Source organism: Eptesicus fuscus, chromosome 12 (genome assembly GCF_027574615.1).
Source record: "Eptesicus fuscus isolate TK198812 chromosome 12, DD_ASM_mEF_20220401, whole genome shotgun sequence".
Lineage (NCBI taxonomy): Eukaryota > Metazoa > Chordata > Mammalia > Chiroptera > Vespertilionidae > Eptesicus > Eptesicus fuscus.
In genome coordinates this window covers 34,679,191-34,705,109 of record NC_072484.1, presented here as the reverse complement: position 1 = coordinate 34,705,109, position 25,919 = coordinate 34,679,191, and the positions used below count along the sequence as shown (strand labels likewise).

The 25,919-nt window shown below is 45.6% G+C and overlaps 1 protein-coding gene across 2 annotated transcripts; it reads right to left on the bottom strand.

Annotated features, from left to right (window-relative positions):
- Positions 1-1,817: 1,817 nt before the first annotated feature.
- Positions 1,818-24,968, bottom strand: DYNLRB1 (dynein light chain roadblock-type 1). 2 transcript variants are annotated; one of them, XM_054724004.1, is made up of 5 exons: positions 24,527-24,968; positions 23,876-24,078; positions 13,706-13,781; positions 7,244-7,411; positions 1,818-2,197 (listed from the first exon to the last, which is right to left on the bottom strand). In XM_054724004.1, the coding sequence occupies exons 2-5, from the start codon at positions 23,951-23,953 to the stop codon at positions 2,154-2,156; spliced, it is 366 nt and encodes a 121-aa protein (XP_054579979.1). In that variant the 5' UTR covers positions 23,954-24,078; positions 24,527-24,968; the 3' UTR covers positions 1,818-2,153. The 2 variants fall into 2 exon arrangements, with proteins under 2 accessions (XP_054579979.1, XP_028013706.1); XM_028157905.2 differs by lacking the exon at positions 23,876-24,078 and having other exon boundaries at positions 24,527-24,959.
- Positions 24,969-25,919: the final 951 nt, after the last annotated feature.

The following is a 25,919-nucleotide window of genomic DNA, read 5'->3' as shown; positions in this document are numbered from 1 at the left end:
CCAGGGGTTCTACATGCTGCATGACAAACTGAAAAGCATTCAAGGGGCCTCCTGTGTGCGAAATCCCACTCCCAAGGGGCTGGGAGGTGGAGCATCTTATGGTCATGAGCCTGTTTTTCCCCCAAAGTCAGACTGAGCCTAAACTCTTCCCAGGACCTCAAGGGAGTTTTAGGATGGGGAACATTAAGGCAAACAAGAGGGAGGGACTACTAGTAAGGGAATAAGAGCCAGACCACCTCCTTCCCAAGGGACAGAAGCCTTTCCTTCCTCTAGAGACCTGACCTCCCTACCCACCATCAGATCTTCCCTCAGGATTCTTGTAGGAGAAACTCAAGCCCGAAGGACACGGGAAGCTGACTTGGATCCTAACCACCCACAGCCTCTGAAAACAAAGAAAGATACTGGTTGCCATACCTCACTTTTAAAACGGAATCTGATAATTACAGATCCAGGGCCAACTTGCTCCAGTCCTGCAACCCCCCTCTCTGCAGGGTTGCTTCCTGAGTCCGTAGGGACAGGACACACATGCAGAGGTTTCCTAGGGAATGTTCTACTTGAAGATTTGGGGGAAATTATTTAAAAGGTTTATTTCTATATTAAAACAACTATGGATATTTTATGGAATGGAAAACTCTTATGATCATTCATTAAAATAGGAGACTTGAAGAAATTTGCAGAGCCCTTATAAACTACATCCCTATGTTCCAAGGGTACATGTTTTACTTCCCTGATACTGTTTCTGAAAACTTCACTGAAAATTTAGAAAGTATTTTGTTAGATGGAAGAACTCACACCGTAGATGAGGTTACTTATGGGGAAAGGGAGGACAATGAAGGGGGATTTCCAGGTTTGCACTAAACAGTTTTAAATCTTTTCCCTCTGTAACAAGAAACAAAAGACAAAAAGAAAGACCCAATAAAAATTAAATACATGTGGTTAAAATACCAGAGTGCTGCTGAGTGATGGGTGGCCTACAGAGTCACAGAGTAGCACCTTCTGGTACCCCCACGCATGAGCCTAAGGGAAAGTGGATATTTACCCAGGGTGAGCTCACTCAGGTGAATGGGACCACCCAGAATTTCTTGGGAAGGCAGTTCAGAAAGAGCAGAACTTTTGGAGTCAAATACCTGTGCTCCTATCTGTGAGACCTTGGGCAAGGCATTCTCTAGACCCCCATTTTGTCATTTTTAAGATGACTTTGATACCCTGTCTGTAGGGTATTGTGAGGATATGAGCCATGGTATATAACACACCAGGTATATTCTGGGCACTCAACACATATTACTTCTTTCCTTTCCCCAGGGCAATATAACAGAAAAAAAATCGTTCAAAACAATGGTGGGAGCCTGGCCAGAGAGGCTCATTCGGTTGAGTGTTGTCCCATGTACTGAAAGGTTGCTGGTTCAATTCCCAGTCAGGGCACATACCTGGGTTGTGGGTTTGATCCCATCAGGGAGCATCTGTAAGGCAACCAATCGATGTTTCTCTTTCTCATGACATTTATTTCTCTTTCTCTCCCCCTTCCTTTCCCTAAGCATGCCCTCGGGTAAGGATTAAACAAACAAACCCCAAAGACACTGGTGGGAGTGATAAATGATAGAAGGGATGGCTAGGGACCCAGAAACCAGGGCACCAATTATAAACCAGGTTCAGCTCAGCAAGTATGGCCACAGGTGCAATGAGGAGCAAGCCTCCCAAGCTACGAACACAATCTGCCGGGGAGGCTGGAGCTGGCAACAGGGCTCAGCCTTCTGACCACATGACGACACAGGAAGAGGGAGGCCTTTCCACCTAGTGTTTAAAGAAACACAACAGGGCACGTTTCAGTTATTTTTAGTTAAAGAAAAGCAGCCTTTTCCAAGGGCAACAAAGTGAACTGGACGTCAGGAGGAAGCAGGGTGTGGGCCTCTCCCAAGCTCTTGCTCCGAAACCCGGACTTGAGGAAAGAGGCCCTCCTGGGGGACTCAGGGTGACTGGCCAGCAGAGGGGTGCCTGTGGCGGGCGGGGTGGGGCTGCAGCCCACACTGGTCACTGGAGTGGTCTGCATGGGCTCTCAGGTGATTTCCACCCGCCAGCTGGTTGACATGATTAACACTCTTATTCTTGGGGGGCATTAAATTAAGGAATGATGCGTGGAGCCAAGAGAGAGTGGCTTATTCAGTTGGATTCTGAATCACAATCAGGAAGTAGTCTTTATCTGCAAAAAGAGAAAAAAGAAAACACAAATTACTAAATGTAAAATGTGAGAAAAACACACTAGAAAGGAAATATGTAATTAAACCACCAACCATAAAAGGGAGTGGGTCAATACAAAACATCACTGCTCAGGCCACTTCCAATTGCTGGGCAACAGAAGGTAAACTGGCAAGTTTCCTGTGAGGGCTTCGGCAGGTGAGACCCAGCAGCGACCTCTGCGATGCATGCTCTTTTCTAATCTGCCCAGTGCCAACAGGGAGGTAGGATATCATCCCTGTTTTCTGGGTAAGGAAACTCAGGTTCCGAGAGTTTAAGTAAATTGCCAGTGGTTCTCAAAATGGAGGGCATCTGAATGACCTGAGGGCTGGCTGGGCTTAAAACAAACACTGCCTGGTCCTACCCCAAGCTCTTTGGATTCAGTAAGTCTGAGGTAGAGCCCAACAATCTCCTTTTTTTTTTTTTTAGTTAACCCTCACACGAGAGTATTTTTTCCATTGATTTTCTGAAAGAGTGAAAGGGAGCAGGAGGGGCAAGAGGAAAAGAGAGAGAAACAGTCATGTGAGAGAGACACATGGATTGGTTGCCTCCTGCATGCAACCCAACTGGGGCCTAGGATCAAACCTGCAACCCAGGTACATGCCTATGACAGGAAATCAAACCCATGACCCTTTGGTGCCCAGGCCAATGCTCTAACCACTGCCGGCTGGGCGAGAACCTGTATTTTTAATGAATTCCCAGGTGATACTGAAGCTGCAGGTTCTGGGAGAACCACCAGTTTAAGGTCACCCAGCAAATCAGTGTCAAAGGTAGATGCCAACTTCAACCCCACTTCTCTGGGGTTAATGTCAGTTCTGTCACGGGCTGAGAAAATTTCCAAGGCACCGATCAAAGGGGGCCAAGGCTACCTGGATTCCAGCTCTGGGGATCCCATCCAGTAATGAGGAATGTCCATCATGGAGTCATTGCAAGTTCAAGACCTCAGGGCTGAGTCTGACTGCTCCTCGTTTTATAGAAGAAGAAATTGCAGAAGCAGTGTTCCAACTTTGCCCTTAATTATCAAATCGCGAACATTTACCAAGGCTTCCATGTGGCCAGTCCTGGGCCAACCACTTCTTATAACGGCATCTCAATGACTCCTCACTCACTCTATGGGCAGGTACCTGGTGCTTTCTCTTGTTACACTGAGGCTCAGAGAGTTAAAGATCTTGCTCAAGCCAAGGCACAAATCTGAGGTGTGGCGGTTGGCTCTGACCGCCCTGCTGAACAGAAGCGAAATGGCGGACCTCGGACACACATGCTTTGTGTCTGCTGATTTAAGCCTAAAGCTTGCTGATTCCCATGATGGCTAGCTGATGGGACTGGGAAGAAGCAGATTTTTATATGACTAATAGTTTCATGACTAAGCAATCTGTTTAAGTAAATAACCACTTACTAATAAAAATAATTAAAGCCACCGATAAAAGCAGACATAATTAGCAATACTAGTGTCTTTTCTTCCCCCCAAAAAATTAAGCTCTAATTCAATAATATCACTCCAAGTGCTTTGCGGGAAGCAGAGTTTTAAAGCTTGATTATGCTGTCAACTCAGCTTTACATCAGGGAGGTTAACAAGTGGAAACCAAGTCTGTCTGAAAACATCTCTTCATATGGGCTATTCTGGGCCAGGTCGGGGTGAAATTCAGTACGAATGTGGAGATTCACACTGTCTCACACCACCTGCTGCTATTTTTGGTCTTCTCAGTTTGATCAAAGAGGAAGCTTAGGTGGGAGGAAAGGGATATGAACCTCCTTCCTGGGCAGGGCTGCTCTAGGTTGCTCCCACAATATGGGGTGCTAATTACAGTCCAGGAAGGACCCACCTCGAAAACGCACAGCAGCCAGGCTGTTCTCTGCTGGGCGCTGCCCGCATCGGGCCTGTGCTCTATGGCCATCCTCAGGTGATCCAGCCCTAATGCCTCAGAGGCTCTGCTCAGTGGCTCCTGGCAGTATTTTTTTCTTGCCATATCAAAATGGTTGTATCAAGATGTCAAATCACGGGTTTTCATCCTAAATAACATGTCCCACGGACATCCCTGATCCCCATCTCCACTGCTGACCCCACCTCCAACCCTCACAGTGGGGTGTAGCAATGGAGGGAAGTTTAGGAAGTCTTTCATTTATTTATTCAACAAATATTTGTCAAATGTGTTCACAAGTTTCTGTACTCTTGAAACTGTCTAGTGGAGACAGAATTAAAAATGCAGATAAGGAGGCTGGTTAGCCAAGTGGAAAGGTAGGATGGCAGTGTCGCCAGCAGCAGGACGGCATGTGTGAGGGCCCAGGGAGAGGCTCTTAAAGGCAGCAGGGTGGCTGGAGACGTGGGCAGGGTGTTCAGAAGGAACACTCACTGTATCTAAGGCAACCTGGAAAAGTCACACATCCCGCCAGTATAACAAGATGTGTGTGTGGGGGCCCATGAGGATGTGAGTGCTAGACAGACAGCGAGTGAGCAAGTGAGAGCATGCATACCCTCCCTGCAGGCTCTTAATGTCACCAGGGCAAGGGTCTGGCCACTTCCTCCTCGCCTCCACTGACAAGGCTGAGGGGATTTGGGGCCTGTGCACCCAAAGGAGAACCTCTAATTGGACTCAAGCACCAACTGCACCCATGTGCTTTGAAAGTCTGGGGGTCCCTCAAGGGCAAGTTGGAGATGCCTTTGCTGCTGAGATGGGGCAAATGGCTAGGAACTTTCAGATAACTCTGCTGTTCCAGAGGAGACGTTCTTGGAAGCTTTATGTCAAGAGACAGTCCATGGGGCCTGTCTGATTTAGAGATTGCATAATTTGTCCTTGCCTCACACTGAGAGTCTCATGTATACTGCTCTGATGTGCAGGATCAGTAAAGGGACCATTCCTAGCCCAGTGGTCGGCAAACTCATTAGTCAACAGAGCCAAATATCAACAGTACAACGATTGAAATTTCTTTTGAGAGCCGAAAACCGACTTCTGCGCTTGGGCCACGAAGTTTCAATCGCACTGTACATGCGCGCCCGCACGTGGTATTTTGTAGAAGAGCCACACTCAAGGGGCCAAAGAGCCGCATGTGGCTCGCGAGGCGCAGTTTGCCGACCACTGTCCTAGCCTAATTTTTAGGGAAATAGAGGTATCGATAGTCGCACAGCATGAATCTTGGGAGGGAATCCATCTGCTTCTGAGCCTTTCTGCTCCACCCCCCACCAACATACTCAACCAGATGGGGTGTCTCAGAGGACCAGAGCAGTACAGCCCCCTATGTGATACTTTACCAATGTGAAAATAGAGGTTCAGGATGTTCTATGACTTGTTTAAGGTCACAATCATTAAGAGCTAAAGTTGGGAAAATGAACTCTGCCTGCTACAATCGGTTTTCTCTGACAGAATCAGTGACATCATCAGACAGTGATTAAACTGATAAACAGTGTACAGCATGTTATCCTATGTTCTTTTCTGGGGTTGACCTACTTTGTCCCCACCCCTTCAGGAAGTGTCCCAGGGAGATTGTGGGTTCCTGTGACTGGCTCTCTGGTTCCCTCCTTCACATCCTTCCAAGCTGCCAGACTCGGCTGGAACAGGCCTGGGATCAGAACCAATATGGCTCTGCTGCTGGGAGTGGGTGACACCCTCTAATCACCCCAGAATTCTATAGCCAGTCTCTCTGCCATCTGTCTGCCAAGCCCAGGGGCATTCAGTGTCCCTAGCCTCCATACTGCCTTCTTCATCTACGTCCCAGTCACAATCATATTGCCTCCTGCTCACAGGGTCAAGTCTGCACAGTCAAGTTTTGCATTTGAGGCCTTTTCTAAATTGGATCAAACGTCTCACCTCCCACTCCTTCCGACATATATTTTGGTGCCCTAGACAAACTGCCCTGCAGCCCACCTGCCTCATCAGGTGCACAATTAACTCATGCATACAACTATGTGGCTCAGCCAGAAAACAGAGGGAGAGTGAGAAGTAGCAATGCAAAAATAGTCCTGGCCCTAACCAGTCTGGCTCAGTGGTTAGAGTGTCGGCCCACAGACTGAAGGATTGGGGGTTCCATTTCAGTCAAGAGCATGTACCTCAGTTGCAGGCTCAATCCCTGGTGCAGGTCAAGGGGCATGTGGGAGGCAACCAATCAATATGTATCTCTCATACTGATGTTTCTCTCTGTCTCTCCCCTTTCTTTCTGCTCTCTCTAAAAATCAATGGAAAGAGTACCTTCAGGTGAGGATTAACAACAACGAAAAGTCCCGGAGAACCTGTCCACCACCCCAGTCTGAATGCTGAGTGAGGTGAGGCAGGACAGGTGACCCTGCTCTTCCCTCCTGTAGTCCCAGTCCTGTGGGATCCTCCCAGGATGAGCATCGCATCACCCTGAGAACGATCCTATGATGTTTGCACCACACAACCCCCAAATGCAAGCCAAGCACTTCATGTGAAACAAAAACAGCAATCGGTTCCAATGGTGGAGGAAAAGCTGGCTGTATGAGGCCCAGAGAGACAGGACTATCCTTTAGAAGTGGGCAACTGAACGTTTTTTCAAAGATAAAATGACTATACAGTATTTTTGCCTTCTGCTTTGGTTTGGAATGCTTACGTGTCTTTTTCCTTCAAGCCTAGGTTTCTTGCCCATCCACTTTGCTTACACTTTTCTATACCCTCAAGAGTCAGCTGAATGTCCCCTCTTCTGGGAAGCCTCTGCTGACTGCGCCAAGCAGGCCTAGTCACACCCTCTCTGTTCCCAAGCGCTCAAATGTCCCGTCAAGGCGAGGGTTACACTGTGTCATGCTTACGTGTCTATCTCCCCCATGAGACCAGATTCCCCTCCAAGGCCCAGAACCCAGGAGAAGGTTTGGCCCACAGTCACTGTAAATGAGTATTTGTCGGGGATGCCAGCCAGAGAATGGACAGGCAGCGAGGCAATCAACTGTGTACCTTCAACTCCTCAGGCTTTTCTGTGGAACCTGAGCAGACACCAATGTGCTAAGCCTTCCTGATAAGCAGTAGTGACAGCCTGACCCTAAGAGGGGACATGGAAGACCTCTTACCTGGTGCAACCATAATTTCATTTTTCTTAGAGCGAATCCGAAGGAAAGTGAGGTCATTCTGGGGGTCAATTTCACGCACGGTGCTCCGGGCCTTCAAGATGAAGCTGTGCATGAGGTTGGCGTACTGTGTGGTGGTGGGGTTGTCCATGGTGCTCTTAATAGGAATGCCTGTGTGAAGAGCAGACAGAGACTGAGCAGGACGCTGAGGCCTCTCTGCCCAGCTCCCAGCCCCACACCCCTGGTTCTAGCATCCTGGACTGGCAGTTAACAATCAATGCCACTAGTTACTGAAAGCTTGGCCGGCACAGTGCTGAGCTTTTCACTGCTAGTCCCCAGAACTGCTCTGAGGGTGGTGTCAGCATCCTCACTTGCCAATGAAGCAAAAGAAACTCTGAGCAGTAAGGTGACCTGCTGATGGTCACACAGCAGATAAGCGGGGGGCCAGGATTCGATTCAGGCCTGCTGGCTCCACTGCTGGGCTCCTTTCTTAGGGCTCCACTGTCCTGACTAGTTTCTGGCAATAAAGGAGACTACCATTCAGAACACTTAGAACCTGAACAAGGAGGACAGCACTTATATATCTTGAAACACAATGAGTAGGAAGAAGGAAAAAGGTCAGCTTCTGCCAAGACATAACCATCAGTAGTGTGTTGTTCCTATGCCCACCAAGGGGGGCTTAGTGTACACACTGTCTGTACACATGAAAATTAAAGCCCATTTCTCTGTCTGCTTACACCTTGTAAACAGCATTGTTACTGCTTTCAAAGAGACCACAAAATGGCCATTCCACTGAATTCATCATGCCTCTACTGTTTGATACTAAGATTGGGTTTTTACTTAATTACTGTTCAATGAACACCATTGTCCTTTAAGCCTTTTCTATTTTAAAGACTATTTCCTTGTGATGAACTATTCCATGGATGTCCCTCACAGGACAGTGCCTATTTTCATGGAGGTGAGGAATGGGCCTCAGCTTGAGTGACCTCAGGCCATGACCGGATCATCAGGTGCCTATGAATCACTGACATGCCAACAGAAGGCTCCATCAGTGAGGCTCCAGGTGCACATAGCTGACAGATACTTGGATGAATATGGCTCCTCACACTCGAGTGCCTGGATTTGGGACCCACGCCCTGCTAATCTGGTCTGCAACTGACCAGTCTAAAGATCAGCCAAAGGCAGTCACCCTCAAGCCCCCCCATGAGTGGCAAGAAACTGGCCCAACCTCATCTTCTTAGGGGATAGGAGCACAAGGGTAGACAGAAGATGACATATGACAAGAGAAGCAGCTGAGTCAGTGAGGCTGTTTGAGCCAATTGAAGTCATGAGAACAAGTTGTAGTGATCACTTGCCTTTAAGAGACAAGACAACTAGGGGTGCTGTTGGGCCCTAGCTGGCAACAAGGTGCCCACCAGGGCCTTGCTTGATACTGGACTTTTCTAAGAATCATAGTATGAGCAACTGGGGTGATGACTGAGTAGGAACTCTCAAATCTGATGACCTGAACTTACACTCCTGCTTTGTCCCTTCATGGCGATGTGGCCTTAAACAAGTGATTTATTCTATTCTTCTATTTCCTCATCCGTAAAATGCCTGTGTTTCAAAGTGCTGCTGTGGGGATTAAATATGGTTTAAGAATGTTTAGCAAGATGCCCTAGCCGGTTTGGCTCAGTGGATAGAGCGTTGGCCTGCAGACTGAAGGGTTCCAGGTTCGGTTCCGGCCAAGGGCACATGCTTGGGTTGTAGGCTCGATCCCCAGTAGGGGTGTGCAGGAGGCAGCCGATCAATTATTCTCTCTCATCATTGATGTTTCTATCTCTCTATCCCTCTTCCTTCCTCTCTGAAATAAAAAAAATAAAAAAAAGAATGTTTAGCAAGAGTATCCTATATAATAAAAGCCTAGTGACTGAACGGCAGAACGACCAGAACGATGGGTCGACCAGTCACTATGACGCGCACTGACCACCAGGGGGCAGATGCTCAACGCAGGAGCTACCCCAGGTGGTCAGTGCACTCCCACAGTGGGAGTGCCACTTGGCTGACCAGATGAGTGGCACTCTCACAGCGGGCTGATCCCCATAGGCCACACCCTCCACCAGTGCACGAATCCATGCACAGGGCCTCTAGTGAATGTAATAAATGTTGGTGGTTTGTTATCAATATCACCCACAATAAATCCCACCCCCCAGGTAACTTGAGCGGCCAGTCTCAAGGCCTGGAAAAGTTTAGGTGATCAAACCTCTTGACCTTCTCTCTCTCTCTCTTTTTAAAAAAAATATTTTTATTGATTTCAGAGAGGAAGTGAGAGGGAAAGAGAGATAGAAACATCAACGATGAGAAAGAACCATTGATCGGCTGCTTCCTGCATGCCCCCTTCTGGGGGTCAGGCCCACAACCTGGGCATGTGCCCTTGACCAGAATCGAACCTGGGACCTTTCAGTCCATAGGCCAACACTCTATCCACTGAGCCAAACCAGCTAGGGCTTGACCTTCTCTTTTATATACAAGGGCACCTTCTCTCAGGTTCCTCTGCCTGGAACTTTCCTTTCTTCACCTATTCTCTCACAATTCCCACTGGTCCCTCAAGTCTCCACCTCCTGGTGGCTCCACCCACCCCAGATATGGTCAATGCCCCATTCTACCATCCCAGCACCACACAATTTTCCTTTGGAGCAGTTAGATGAGTTTGACATCACACCTTTATGGAAGTGATCAATATATTCATCCCTAGTCAGGTCCAGGTCTGATTTGTTCGCCAGTGTCCTTAGAGACACTGCATTAAGCATATATTGTTGCTGATAAATGAGAAGTCACAGGGCTACTTTCAGTAATTTAGACATCCATTTGACTACATTCCTACCAAGTGAGAGGATGTGTAAAGGAGACAGGATCTAACCACTTGTTGGCTCATTTTAAAGCCTAAGAAAACATGCAGGTGGCGGTGGGGCAGAACTGGGGAGAATTTCAAATAAGGGAATCAGATCATAGAATGCCAGACTCATAGGATGCCAGAGCTGGGGCCACTTCAATGATATCTCAATGATTAGGCCGCCTACCCCAAGCCACTGCCTTCACAAATAGAGACTGTGCAGCCTGCAGAGCTGGCTGGTACCAGGGAGGCACAACTATAACCTGAGGCTCAAATCTGTCAGGTTGCATAGCCAGGTCCTTCCACCAAACCCAGCTCCATCAATCAATACCAACACCAACACCAACAAAATTTAACACAGTTATTAAGCACAAACTCAGGTGCAGGAGATACAGTAAGTGAACACAAGGGACAAATCCCTGACCTCGTGGAGCTTATACATTTAGTCTTTTGTTTTGCCCTGTGTAGGTAGCAGCAGAGGACAGCAGGGGATCTGGAGAGGTAGAAATGGAACAGAATGTTCCTTAACCCTTTGCACTCGCTTGCTTTTTTCTCGATTCCTTTATTCTAATGCTAACCGTGTCGAGTCACACTCGACATCCGAGTGCAAAAGGTTAAGTTCTTGCTAAACTCACACTTTTATAATGAAACATCTTTGCATTTGCTCAAGACAGAAATGTCAAAATGCAGTGGTAGGTGGTTGGTAAGTGACTGAAACAAGGGTGTGTCATGAGTTCAGGGGCAAGAGTAATCTTTCTGGGCTGGTGGTCAGGGAAGGCATCCCATAGGAAAAGGCAGCTGAGCTGAATCATCCTTAAGTGGAAGTTTCCAAAGGACTTAAAGGCCCCATGAGCAGTGAGTTCTGGCCACCCCAACCACAGCTGGGTGACCTTGGGCAGGTCACCTCGCCTCTCTCAGCTTTAGGTCTTTTTTTTCCCTTTAATCCTCACCCAAGGATATTTTTCCATTGATTTTTTTTTTTTTTTTTTCTTTTTTTTTTTTTTTTTAGAGAGAGTGAAAAGGAGGAGGGGGGGGGAGAAGAGAGAGAAATATCAATGTGAGAAAGACATCAATTGGTTGCCTCCCAATTGGTCCGTGGGCCGACGCTCTAATCACTGAGCCAAACCGGCTAGAGCTGCTTCAGTTTTCTCATCTGAAAAATGGGCAAACAACCCTGACTTGCGGGGGTCACTGTGTGAGATGTAAATGAGAGATTGAAGAGTGAGTTCTATGAATGGAACATAAAAATAAACACACACAATAATTTTAATATTTATATGGCACTTACTATATATCAGACACTATTCTAAAAGCTTCTCTTAGAGGAAGGTAGTATGATTATATTTTACTGATGAGAAACTGAAAGAGAGAGGTTAAGTGACTTGTCCAAGATTTCATAGATGATAAGTAGGTAGAGTCAGGATTCACATACAGGTAGTCTGGTTCCCCATTCTATATTCTTTTTTTTTTTTTAATATATTTTATTTGATTTTTACAGAGAGGAAGGAAGAGGGATAGAGAGCTAGAAACATCGATGAGAGAGAAACATCGACCAGCTGCCTCCTGCACACCCCCCACCGGAGGATGTGCCCGCAACCAATGCACACGCCCCCGACCGGAATCGAACCCGGGACCCTCCAGTCCTCAGACCGACGCTCTATCCACTGAGCCAAACCGGTTTCGGCCCCATTCCATATTCTTAACCACTGTGCAATACTGCCACGTTAGTACACAAAAAAGTGCTCATAAGAATCAAAAGTGTAGCTGGCGCTACACTTTCCCAATGAAAAAGCTCAACTTTTGGGCAGTTTTAAGGCAAGAATGAAGGCTTATGGTTTGCAAGTACCAGTGAAGGCCTAGGGGGTCCCAGCTGAGGAGTCATCTTCTGAGGCTCTTCCCTCCCATTTGGGGTCAAAATGTCCAGGCCCAGTGCTGGCCAGTGTGGCTCAGTTGGCTGGAGTGTTGTCCTGTACACTGGAAGGATGTGGGTTCGATTCCCAATCAGGGCATATTCCCTGGTTGCAGATTAAATCCCCAGTTGAGCACATGCAGGAGACACCGTTTGATGTTTCACTCTCACATCAATCTCTCTCTCTCTCTCCTCTCTCTCTCCCTCTCTCCCTTTCTCTCTCTCTAAAATCAATGAAAGCATGTCCCTGAGAGGGGATTTAAAAAAAAAGTCCAGTCACAGAAGACAGAAGACAGTATCTCTCTGAGTGATATACAAACAGCCTTTCAGGTCTTGGACCAACCACTCCATGTGGGAAGGCCGAGGTCTGAAGAGAAGGGGAAGCCCCAGGCCTGCCAGCGGATCAGCAGCAGACCTAACCTGGGACCTGCTTCGGCCTCCCAGAGTCCTGAGGGCTCCTAACCTGCCGCCTCCTTTGACTGCAATGACCACATGGTCTAATTAGAACCTGACAAAGCTGGGGAGCATCCTCTGTCTAACTCTGGGCTGGCCACGGTCTAATGACTTGGAAAACAACATTCTAACTGAGGACATGCCACCTCCACTTTGTCACCTTCAGTGACCTTCATTCTGCTCTACTGAAGCAGGCACTGTTGAGAATTCTGCCTTTCCAAAACAAGGCCCAGAATGACAATGCATACACACGGGGGCCCTCAAGGAACCTCAAATAAGTCAGAGATGAATGAATACACTGAACTACAGAACTGGGGGAGGCCAGCAGGGTGGTTCTGAGCTGCAGACCTACAGCCACTCTCTGGTCCTTCACAGAAAGTGTACAACTGCATTCGGACAGACTTGGAATGAAATCTTGGTTCTGTAATGGCAGGCAAATCAACTGAATTTCTAGACTCAGTTTTCTCCGTTGCGAAATGGAGGCAAAAGGGCTGTTTTAAGGAAGAAATAAAACAGAATGTTTGTAAAGCACCACAGACTAGGTAAATGTGTGAGAAATATCTTTGCCATGTCTATAGCAGTTTGAGAAAATTAGTTATCTGTACTCTTCTGGTTGTGGAAATAATGTTCCAGAACAGAAGGGAAAAGCTATAGGCACACAGAAGTTGACCAAGAGTACTATCTAGCAAAAAAACAGAAACAACATAAATGGGGATGATTAATAAACACTGCACTGCCCAGCCAGTGTGGCTCAGTGGTGGAGGTGGCCAGTTTGATCCCCAGGTGGGGGCATGCAGGAAACAGCCCATCGATGTTTCTCTCTCATCGATGTTTCCATCTCTTTCTTCCTCTCTCTCTCAAATCAGTAAAATACGTATTAAAAAAAAATTGTACTGGCAGTTAAAAAAAACTGTTTATGGAAAACATGAAGCAAAACACACAAACCTCATGAGTAAACATATGCAAAAGAGTAATAACTATAATTATGACCAAGAGAAAATGCACCTGAACAAGGGCTGAAAAAACATGGTATACTGAAAAATATGACCTGTCAGGGCAGTGGGACTGAGTGAATTTTTCCTTCTTTAAAATTTAGAATTTCAGTAATAGTGCTAGGACACCTGAGGTGTTAAAAAAAAAAAAAAGGTGAAAATTCATGTACATGAAGGGGCTATGCTGTGTCTGGGCTGTTTTCTGGGGCCTGCCTGCTCATGGTCGGAGCGGGGTGTACCTTCTGTGTTCACCACGATGATTCCCTGCACTCCCTTCTGGCTCTGAAGTCGCTTCAGTGTCTCCTCCACCTCTGCCTGCCAGATAGAACAAGACCAAGGTTAGGAAGGGCCAGGAAGGCTGGATTAATTCATTCATACCCTTGACAGATGAATCACACATTCGTCTTCCAGCAACAAACAAGTAACACCTGGGCACGTGGCACTTCCTCAAAGCTCCAGGTCTGTTTAGAGTGGTCCCCAAGCCACTACCAGCACCTAAATCATCTACTCACACCCCAGGATGGGGCAGGGCTCCTCTTGGCCCTTTGCCTACCAGGCACTATTATCCCGCCTGCCTCAGCTATTTGGGAGCAGCATATAAATACCATTCCTAAGAGTATAGACACATCCATGACTCATGTATCTGCTATACCTAGGAGACAGGACGCTCATGATCTGAAAAAACCCAAACAGCGGTGTCTAATAGGAAGGAGATACCCTGCTATTTGTAGCCCAAACAGCACAACTGAAAACATTCCAAAGGAAACAAATGACCCCATGAGGATAGACTCAGTGACTTAAAAACCTAGCATCTGAGACAGTGTGATACATGGCTCATAGCCACCGGAAATGTGCCTGGGGTACGGGTTCTTTAATCCTGTCTCCAGAAACTAGTCAGGGGGGATATTCTGGCACACGGAATTTATTAACAGAGGGGACAATCAGACATTTGGTTCCTCACCCTGCCATGCAAGGCATTCTCTATTATTATTCACATCTTTTACCTTTTCCTCCATTCTCCATTTATATGTCATACCTCTTTGTGTTCATGTCTTTTTACTGTAACAAGACCTCTTCTCTGCTGAAATCTAACAAATTCTTCTAGACCATCTAAACCAGTGGTTCTCAACCTTTCTAATGCTGCGACCCTTTAATACAGTTCCTCATGTTGTGGTGACCCCAACCATAAAATTATTTTCGTTGCTACTTCATAACTGTAATTTTGCTACTGTTAATGAATCTAATGTAAATATCTGGGTTTTCCGATGGTCTTAGGCGACCCTGCTAGCGGTTCTCAACGACCCACAGGTTGAGAACCGCTGCTGTAGAGCCTAAGACCAACGAAAATAATTTTATGGTTGGGGTCACCACAACATGAGGAACTGTATTAAAGGGTCGCGGCATTAGGAAGGTTGAGAACCACTGAAACCATCACTTCCTCCAAAAAGCCTTTACTGATCCCCAACTCAGTGGAGTCTGCTACTTCTGACTCTGCAAACTCTTAAATTGTACCTCTCTGCTGATGCATAAGGTATTTTATTACTTAAGAGTCCCTGGAATGGTTTGCAGAATAGGGACTCAATAAACAACTGCTCAACTGAAGTAGGCCTAACTCTTCCTGTGGATGGGAAACTGGCCTTGAAGTGTGTGTTTTCTGGAGGCCCCTTCCAGACAGGTCCAGAATCTAGCCAGAAGCTCCCCAAAGGCTGAGAGTTGGACCATGTTGGAAATAGAGGTTCCATTCTCCAAAAGAGTGGTTCCCCACCCTCAGAAGCTAAGAATTGGCCTGGGAGGAGGAGTTTCTAAACAGTGGATGGAAACAGCACAATGAATTATTGTCTTTCTAGTAGGCACAAGGCTAATAACAATCCAGTCACTGCCATCCACTCCCCTATGATGTAATACTCTCAAATGCTGGAGAGAAGGGCAAACAAATTCCTCCTACATAATGGCAAATAGTCTGTTGCCTCTAAATCTGGAGCCTGTGTAAATGGACAGGGCTACACGAGAATAAAGTACAGTTGGTCATCCATGTATGAGATCATCATTCATTCAACACACTGCCACTGAGCTCCTCCTATGCACTATTCCGGAGAAGAGGGGTGAAGTACGATAGCAGTCAATACCACACAGCACTCAGTCTGACCTGGTAACCTTCCTAGAAATTCACTCTAAGGAATAATCCAGAAGAAGAACACAGCAAGATGTTTGCTGCAGTGACATCAACATTAGCAAAAAGCAGAAAGAGCCATGGCTGGTGTGGCTTAGTGGTCAAGGGCATGTACCTGGGTTGCCGGTTTGCTCTGAGCCCCAGGTTGGGGCATGTGCAGAAGGCAACCAGTCGATGTGCCTTCTCTCACTTCGATGTTTCTCTCTCTCTCCCTCTCCCCCACTCCCTTCCACTCTCTCTGAAAAGCAATGGAAAAAAATATCCTCGTGTGAGGATTAACAAAACAAAAAAAATATTAAAACAAACCAGAAAGCTGAAAATACCCAATAATTAGGGAAAAGACCAAGTAAATTATGGAATATCTATTCATAGGAAACATACACTTACCAAGAAAGGAAGGACATTTAAGTATACGATGACCTATTCAGTATCTGATATAGGTCAGATATTGGGATGAATATTTACAGACACATATGTCCTCTGACCCTTCCATAGTGAGTATGATCTCCACTTCACAATGAAGAAACTGAAGTTCAGAAAGAAGAGTTTTGCCCAAGGACACATAGGTCAAGAGAAGGGGTGAATATACCATTGACCACAACTGATGAGGACCTTGCCCTCAGGGAGCTCATATTCAGGTAGAACTTTAAATAACAAGTGACCTAGATTCTTGCAGGGGATAGGGCAGGGGAGCCCGGGGATGCTACTCTGGCTGGTGTGGTCAGAAACACCTGAGGATGTAATCGTTAAGCCAAGAACTAATGAGAAAGAAAAGCATTCCAGGCAACAGTATGAAAGCAAAGGCAGAGAAGTGGGAACAAACTTGGCATGTTCAAGGAATAGAGATGATCAGTATTGCCAAGTTTCTTTGCTAATCTGACAGGCAAAAAACAAATAATAGAAAGTCAACCTTTCTTTAATTTTTAAGAATAGGCATATAGATCAATGGAACAGAACAGAGACCCCAGAAATTGACCCAAGCCATTATGCTCAATTAATATTTGACAAAGGAGGCAAGAGCATACAATGGAGTCAAGACAGTCTCTTCAATAAATGGTGTTGGGAAAATTAGACACATGCAAAAAAATGAAACTTGACCAACAACTTATACCATACACAAGAATAAACTCAAAATGGATAAAAGACTTAAGTGTAAGTCGTGAAACCATAAAAATCCTAGAAGAAACCACAGACTACAAAATCTCAGACATCTCTCATAGCAGTATGTTTATGGATACATCTCCCAGGGCAAAGGAAACTAAGGGAAAAACAAACAAATGTGACTACATCAAAATAAAAGCTTCTGCACAGCAAAAGAAACCATTAACAAAACAAAAAGGGAGCCCACTGTATGGAAGAACATATTTGGCAATGATACGTCTGATAAAGGGTTAATCTCCAAAATATATAAGGAACTCAAACAACTTAACAAAAGGAAGACAAACAATCCAATCAAAAAATGAGCAAAGGACCTAAATAGACACTTCTCCAAAGTGGACATACAGATGGCCAAGAGCCATGTGAAAAAATGCTCAAAGTCACTGATCACCAGAGAGATGCAAATTAAAATGATAAAGAGGTATCACCTCACACTTCAGAATGGCTACCATAACAAATCAACAAATGACAAGTGCTGGTGAGGATGTGGAGAAAAGGGAACCCTAGTACACTGCTGGTGGGAACGCAGACTGGTGCAGCCATTATGGAAAACAGTATGGAGTTTCCTCAAAGAATTAAATATGGAACTGCCATTTGACCCAGTGATACCACTTCTAGGAATATATCCTAAGAGACCAGAAAAACGAATCAGAAAGAATGGATGCACCCCTATGTTCATAGCAGCACAATTTATAATAGCTAAGATCTGGAAACAGCCCAAATGCCCATCAGTAGATGAGTGGATAAACAAGCTGTGGTACATTTATACCACGGAATACTACGCAGCAGGAAAAAAGAAGAATCTGTTATCCTTTGAGACAGCATGGAGGGACCTATAGAGTATCATGCTAAGTGAAATAAGTCAGTCAGAGAAAGACAAGTATCACGTGATCTCTCTAAGAGATCTAAGTAACAAAATAAACTGATGAACAGTGGATCTAGAGACATGGAGTCATGGAATAGAGTGTGAAATCTCGGAGGGAAGGTAGGGGAGGGTGGGTGGGCGGGAAGTAATCAACCAAGAATATTGTATGCATATATGCATGTGCCCTGAACAGGAATCAAACCTGAAACCTTTTGGTTCACGGGACAATTCTCAACCATCTGTGCCACCCTAGCTGGGCAAAAATTTGAATTTTTATAAAACCAAAATGAATCAAAAGGATAGAAAAACATCTGCATCAAATAATGGACAAAAGAGCAATTCCAAAACATAACACAAGCCTGGCAGGTGTGGTTCAGTGGTTGAGCATGGACTCGTACACCAGGAGGTTACCAGTTCGAATCCCAGTCAGGGCACACACCCAGGTCAGGTTACGTGTGGGAGGAAACCCATCTATGTTTCTCTCTCATATCAATGTTTCTCTCTCTCCCTTCTACTCTCTAAAATCAATAATTAAGTAAATAAATAAATAAATAAATAAATAAGAGAAATTACAAGCACATAGAAAAATGTTCCCTGTTCCTTATAAATAAAGAAGTGAAAAATTATAGCAATGCTGAGGTAACTTTTTTCACTGTTCGCAATGTTATGGCAAAATTGGTACAAAAGCAATATGACCTTTTGGAAAAGCTACAGGATAACACTATTGCAACAACCATAAAGCATTGGTCCTTTTGCCTTGGAATTTCTTTTCCTGAGACTTTTGCTTAAGGAAATAATCTAATAATTAAAAAAATAATAAAACAAAATCTACACAATTATAGGCATTCATCACAGCATTATCTCTACTAATGAAGAACTAGATACAACACAAGTGTACACCACGGGAATAGTTTGGCAAATTATGGTACAGCTATTTCACCGATTACACAGCACACAAAAATTCATCGCAAAGATGATGCAAAAAGATTAAAACAAATGAAAAAGAAAAATTAGTACATAAATCTTGAAAAATATGCATATATGAACAAGGAGGAAGGACAACATAGAGATGAAAATAGTTGTGTGGCCCAGCCTAGTGCCTCTGCTGCAGCCGCCAGCAACACCCCCCCTGCCCCCCGCAGCCTTAGGGTCTCCCTGTCTGCGCCTCTCTTCCCCATTTGTGCAGCAGCAAAATCAAAGATTCACTGGAGGAGAGATCCAAGATGGCGGCGTAGGTAAACATCTAAACTACTGCCGTGCACAACAATTTCAAAACTACAACTAAAAGACAAAATGTCTATCACCCAGAACCACGGGAAAACTGGCTGAGTGGAAGCTCTACAACTAGACGGAAAGAAGGGGGAGCATTCAGGGCACAGGCGCCGAAAAACTGAGGTACGGGAGCATGCGCGTGATACGGGCTGGCGGCGGATCCCGGCTGGTGGCGGGCGTTGCTTTCTTCAACCCGAAGAGAGATAAGCTCCCGATTTCTCTGAAATCCAGTTTCAGACAACTGCCATCAGGTCGGAAAGTGAGGGTGGCTTGCTTGCAGAGCTGCGCGGAGGAATAATTGTTTGCTGTGCGGGGACGCGGTCGGAGAGGCAGAGAGGGCTCACTGCCAGCCATCGCTGTTTGCCACGCCCTAGCCTAGTGACGCCCTGAGACTCCGCCCCGCACAATCTACAAACACACCCAAGCTCCAAGCAGCGGCTTTTGCATATGAATGGCCTTCTCTATTGCAGTTTAACATAGTAAACTGGCAACCTGGTGCAGACAGCTCCAAAGCCTCCAAGCTCCAAGCAGGGAGGAGAGGACTGTGGTTCTCGCCATAGCTCCTGCAGGGTGGCCTCAGATAGTAGCTGACCTGCACCCCATTGGAGATCCAGAAGCCAGTGTACCTAGTGGTCAGTGTGAGACACCAGATTTCAACTCCTCACATCCATAAGTGACACATTCGGGAGGCGGACTCAGTGAGCACCAAAGTCCCTCTGAAACAGGCCTGTACCATAAGCGTGTCTCCAGCACAGCAGTTCTTCCATTATAAACACAGCAGGTCCTCACAGCCAAATGGCGTGGAGGTCAATTCCTCCCAGTGTACCAACAGCAATCAAGGCTTAACTACACCAAGACTTTGCACTCTGCCCACAAAGGGGTGCACCAAGAGCGACCACCTCGGGTGATTGGGGAAGCTGAGCTACTGGACCCTATAGGTCACCTACCACACAAAGCCACTCCATCAACACAGGGAGGCAGCCAAAATGCGGAGACACAGAAGCATGTCACGAATGGGAGAGATGGAGGAAAGTAAACTACTGGACGACACAGTGTTCAGAACCACATTTATAAGTTTACTCAAAAATCTTCTAAAACCCGCTGAGAAACTTGAAGAGACCTTCAAGGACCTTAAGGAGAATGCCAAAAAATGGAAAAGGACCAGTCAGAAATTAAGCATACACTGTCTGAAATAAAGAATATACAGAAACTCAACTGTAGATCAACATACCCCAAGAGTCAAACCAAAGATCTGGAATATGAGGAAGCAAAAAACACTCAACCTGAGAGGCAGAAAGAAAGAAGAATCCAAAAGTGTGAGGATAGTGTAAGGAGCCTCTGGGACGGCTTTAAGCATACCAACATCCGGATCTTTGGGATGCCAGAAGGAGAGAGAGAGCAAGATACTGAAAACCTATTTGAAGAAATAATGACAGAAAACTTCCCCCACCTGGTGAAAGAAATAGACTTACAAGTCCAGGAAGCGCACAGAACCCCAAACAAGAGGAATCCAAAGAGGACCACACCAAAACACATCATAATTAAAATGCCAAGGGCAAAAGACAAAGAGAGAATCTTGAAAGCAGCAAGAGAAAAACAGTTAGTTACCTACAAGGGAGTACCCATACGACTGTCAGCTGATTTCTCAATAGAAACTATGCAGGCCAGAAGGGAGTGGCAAGAAATATTCAAAGTGATGAACAGCAAGAACCTACAACCAAGATTACTCTACCCAGCAAAGCTATCATTCAGAATTGAATGTCAGATAAAGAGCTTCACAGACAAGAAAAAGCTAAAGGAGTTCATCACCACCAAACCAGGATTACATAAAATGCTTAAGGGTATTCTTTAAGAAGAGGAAGGAGAAGAAAAAGGTAAAGGTAAAAATTATGAACAACAAAAGGACATCAAATACATGCCTACCAACAAGTGAATCTAAAAATCAAGTGAATAAAAAATCTGAAGAACAGAATGGACTGGTGAATATAATAGAATCAGGGACATAGAAAGGGAGTGGACTGACAATTCTCAGGGGGAAGGGAGTCTGAGGGGTGCGGGAAGAGATTGGACAAAAATCTTACACCTATGGATGAAGACAGTGGCAGGGGGTAAGGGCATGGGGTGGGGTGGGGAATCAGGTGGAGGGGAGCTATGGCGGGGGGCGGGGGAAGAGGAACACCTGTAATAATCTGAACAATAAAGATTTATTATTAAAAAAAAAAGAAAATAGTTGTGTGGTGGAGTAAAACTGGTGAGAATTATGGATGATCCTTGTTCTAAAGGGCAACTTGGCAGGTTCTACCAAAATGTAGAATATGCATGCCAGAAGTACCACTTCTAAGAATCTATGCTACATAAACACTACCATGAGTGTAATAAAATAAAATAAAAAGGACAAGAATAGTTACAGCAGCATTGTCTGAAGTGAAAAACTGTAAACCACCTAAATGTATATACAGCAATAGAATACTATGCAAGAATGAAGTATAGTCTTTTTCCTTTGGCCTCGTTGCTACAGAGAGAGCAATATGGGTCACAAGCAACTCCACAGGAGCCATCTGAGGAAATTCGGCCAGGGTTCTCGTTCTTGCCACGTCTGATCAAACCACCACGATCTGATCTGGAAATACGGCCCCAACATGTGCTGCCAGGACATAGGTTTCATTAAGGTGGACTAAGTGAACTTCCATGAATGGGTCATTCAAGACATCTACCTTATGACAAAATGCTATCTCTTTGTACATAAAATAAAAAAAAAAACTTCAAAAAGAAAAAGAATATAGATTTATATATAGTGACATAGAAAAGTGTTTATATTTTTTAAAAATATTTTTATTATTGGTTTTAGAGAGAGAAAGGGAGAGGGGGAGAAACATCGATGTGAGAGGGTAACATCTATTAGCTGTCATCCGCATGCCCCCTACTGGGGATTGAGCCTGCAATTCGGGCATATGCCCAGACTGGGAATCAAACCAGCAACCTTTCCATGCATAGGACCAGGCTTAACCAACTGAGCCACACTGGCAAGGGTGACATGGGAAAATGTTTGACTTTTTTTTTTTAATATATTTTTTATTGATTTTTTTTTACAGAGAGGAGGGGAGAGGGATAGAGTCAGAAACATCGATGAGAGAGAAACATCGATCAGCTGCCTCCTGCACACCCCCCACCTGGGGATGTGCCCGCAACCAAGGCACATGCCCCTGACTGGAATCGAACCTGGGACCCTTCAGTCTGCAGGCTGAAGCTCTATCCACTGAGCCAAACCGGCTAGGGCATGTTTGACATCTTTAAGTGAACAGAGTAAGTTGCAGAATGAGATATCTATACATAGCCTAAAGTAAACCTGATATGTTTAAACATATATGTTCCAGTTTCATGTAATAAACAACTATATGTAAGTTTGCTTATGCACTAAACCAATCTGAAAGGAAACACACCCAACTGCCAACAGTTGATACGATAGGGAAGTGAGATGGGACTTCATGCACCTTCTACATTATACACTTTGGTACTGCTTGAATTTTCTAAATATGTTTTGCTTTTATGGGTATAAACACACAACAGCATGATACAGGTTGGAGTAAGCTACAATTTATGTAAGAAAAAGAGGGGGCATATATATATGCTTATACAAGATATACAAGAAACTAACAATATTTCAGAAGAGACTGAAGCTGGAGGTCAGGGTTAAATGGGAGATTTATTTTTCACTTTGATCTTTTCAGATTATTATTATTTTTAAAAAAATATATTTTGTTGATTTTTTACAGAGAGGAAGGAAGAGGGATAGTGAGTTAGAAACATCAAGAAACATTGATCAGCTGCCTCCTGCACACTCCCCACTGGGGAAGTGCCCGCAACCAAGGTACATGCCCTTGACTGGAATTGAACCTGGGACCCCTCAGTCCGAAGGCCGACGCTCTATCCACTGAACGAAACTGGTCAGGGCCAGATTATTTTTTACTGTATGCAAGTATCTGTTAAAAAATTACTTTTTGTTTAGTCTAAAAAGTGATATGAGCCTGGCCAGTGTGGCTCAGTGCTTGGGTGTGGGCCCATGCACCAGGAGGTTACTGGTTAGATTCTGTCAGGGGTTGCAGGCTTAATCCCCAGCAGGGGACGTGCAGGAGGCAGCCAATCAATGATTCATCACTCCCTCTCCATCTCTGAAATCAATAAAAACATGTCTTTAAAAATTCTTTAAAAAGTGATGTGATACTGATGTCCAGGCAGGAGTGTGCAGATTACTCGAGTGTAGGCACCCAGGAGGCTGCAGACCTGGCCCCACAGTCAACGTGGCACTAAGGCCCATGTTTGTTTGTTTGTTTGTTTGTTTGTTTTAAAGTGATGTGAAAGATGAAGTTACATAAGTTTGAAACTTTGTCACATTTTTTTAGTGATGTTAAGACATTCTTTATGGTGTAATAATAAATGAAAAAAGCAGAGTCCATAACTGGACATTCAGTAGTAGCTAACCACATATAGCAAAAGCTGAAAAAAATATTTGAAGTAATATAATTATATAAGGGGTTGCTTCTAGGTCATGGGACTTTCTTTTTCCTTTTCAATTTTTCTTATAGGCGTTATTTTTATTTTTGTTAATCCGCACCGGAGGATATTTTTCCATTGATTTTTAGGGAGAGGGAAAGGCAGAGAGAAACACGGAAACACATCGATCGGTTGCCTCCTGCACGAGCCCTGACCAAGGCCAGGTTAAGGGAGGAGCCCGCAACCAAGGTAAGTGCCCTTGACCAGACTCAAACCCGGGACCCTTTGGTCCTCAGGCCTACGCTCTACCCACTGAGCCAAACCGGCTAGGGCTATTTTTAAGTGAGTTTTGAACAGTAATAGTCACATGGCTTAACATTTAAAAGGTCTTTTCAAATTTTGTTCTGTTTTTTTTTTTTTTTACAAGTTGGATTAAAAACATGAAAAACAAACCTGTAAAGGCGCAAGGAGCCCAGTTCCAGCCAGCAAGGCAGGGATCCCCAAGTGTGGTCCCGCCCATTTCTGATTCATGCACCAAGTCCCAGCGACGCGAAAGAACCACACAGACAGAAAGGCAGGAGTCAAGTTTCAAGGGTTCAAATCCAACTCCGCCATTTCCTGAGAGAAGGCATTAGGCTTCTCCAGGCTTCAGATTTCTAGTGTGTAAAACGGGGATAATGGTCGTACGTATCTCACAGAGACTTGGCGAGGAGAAAAACCAAAACTACGCACAGCGCTTATTAATGCCTGCCGTAAATTAAGCTTCCGGGAAACGTTCTCGTTGTTACAATCGCGCGACAAAGCCCAGGATGCTAGGGTGCACGGGCCTGTGGTCCGACGCCGTCAGACGCTAGCCAAGGCCCGAGCTCCAGCTTCCGGTCAAGGGGACCGGGATCCCCTGGCCACTCGGGAGCCCCCTCCGTCAGGGTCTGGAGGCCCACGCCTCTAGCGTTCCGCCCTCCAGTCAGCTGGGGCCCAAACCCGCGGATTCCCTGCCCGGCGCTCTGAGGCGCCGCCGGAGGGTCTAAAACCAGGCGCAAGGTGTGGGGCGGCATCGCTCGGCCACCTTCCGGCTGCCAGGCACCAGTCTATACGAACACTCACCATCTCGGAACGATCGGGTAGCTCCGCGTCGTCAGCACTGCCCAGGTCCCGGTGCGTTTCCGCGCCTGCGCAGAGCACCAAGTCAAAACAGACAGCTTTAGGGACCAATCAGGAACCAGCGTGAGGGGGCCGGCAGATCTTTGATTTCCCAGGGCTCGTGGGAATTCGCCCTGCGCCATCCGAACGTGAAAAGCGAAGGAGCGCTTCAGCACGGAAAATTCCCAACTCCCGTTGTGCCCTAAAGATGCTGAAGAGGCTTTCATCTCTCACCCGAGGTCTGAGCTGGCTCTGAAAGCCCCGAGTGGAGGGTGGTGGGTGATTATGAAGGCGAGGAAGGAAGTTGCTGAGACGCTCCCCACCCTCTCTGCGTCCATATTGAGGCAAAGTGAGGCGCGGAGCCCGAATGCGCCGAAGATGCTGGAAAACCGGCGTTGGGAGTGGAATCCAGCGTCTCTGGGTTCTCCAGCGCGACCCCTTTGGGAATATTACGTGCAGGCTCTGATATGAAGTGGTTAGGGCTAGCCTGGGAGTCGGCCGACTTAGGACTCCGAGCTCAACCCCACCCATGTTACCTTGAAGAAGCCACTTCACACCTATGCTCGCTACCTCCCTCCTTTTTGCACCTTTAAAAGGGCCCCCCTTCTTTCCAAAGTCCCATTTGTCCCTTTTCCCACTCTTGGGCTATCTACTCTCAAAGACCACAAACTGGATTTTCTAGCAGGAAATAAAACAAATTGCCATTTAGTGAACCTTGTGCCTCGTTACTGGCCCGTGCTATCTCCAGTAGCCTCAGCATCCCTTTTTACAAATGCTTTTTCTTGAGGCACTGGAGCTTGCTAAATTCAACACAGATGATCTAACTCCAATTTTTTATTCTACTTTAGCCTCTCTTAACTGGGGAAGGATTTGGTGCTCCTTCCAAGGGCGTCTGTACTACAGTTAAAAGGATTGGATAGTGACGACAGTAAGGCAACCTGGCAGACACCAACTGAGGATTAAGGTTAACATTCCTGGTAATGAGATAGATTGATGTGTGCCCCGTTATCAGGCACTAAGGGCACAACATTTCTGTAGTATTTTTCGCAAAAATCTATGGCCTTAACTATGAGAAAACATTAAACCAAATTTGAGGGACATTATATAAAGAATCTGACAGTACTCTTCAAAAAATGTCAAGGTCATGAAAGACAAGAATGAGGAAGTCACAGATTGGAGGATACCGAGAAAAATATCATTGGTGGGATAACTGGTGAAATCTGATTAAGGCTGTAGTTTAGTGTCAAGTCATTAGTTTTGATAACTGTTCCAAGTTATACAGGATGTTAGCATTCGGAAAAGCTGTGTAAAGTGTGTGCAGGAACTCTGTACTACGTGCAACAGTTCTGCTCTCTCT

Bases quoted from the DNA above. Each gene is read 5' to 3' on its own strand.
- DYNLRB1 (XM_054724004.1), bottom strand. From the start codon at position 23,953: ATGAATCAGAAATGGGCGGGACCACACTTGGGGATCCCTGCCTTGCTG. The intron at 7,412-13,705 runs GTACACCCCGCT...CTCTTCACACAG, and splicing joins CATCGTGGTGAACACAGAAG to GCATTCCTATTAAGAGCACC. The intron at 2,198-7,243 runs GTAAGAGGTCTT...CTCTTTTTGCAG, and splicing joins TGAAATTATGGTTGCACCAG to ATAAAGACTACTTCCTGATT.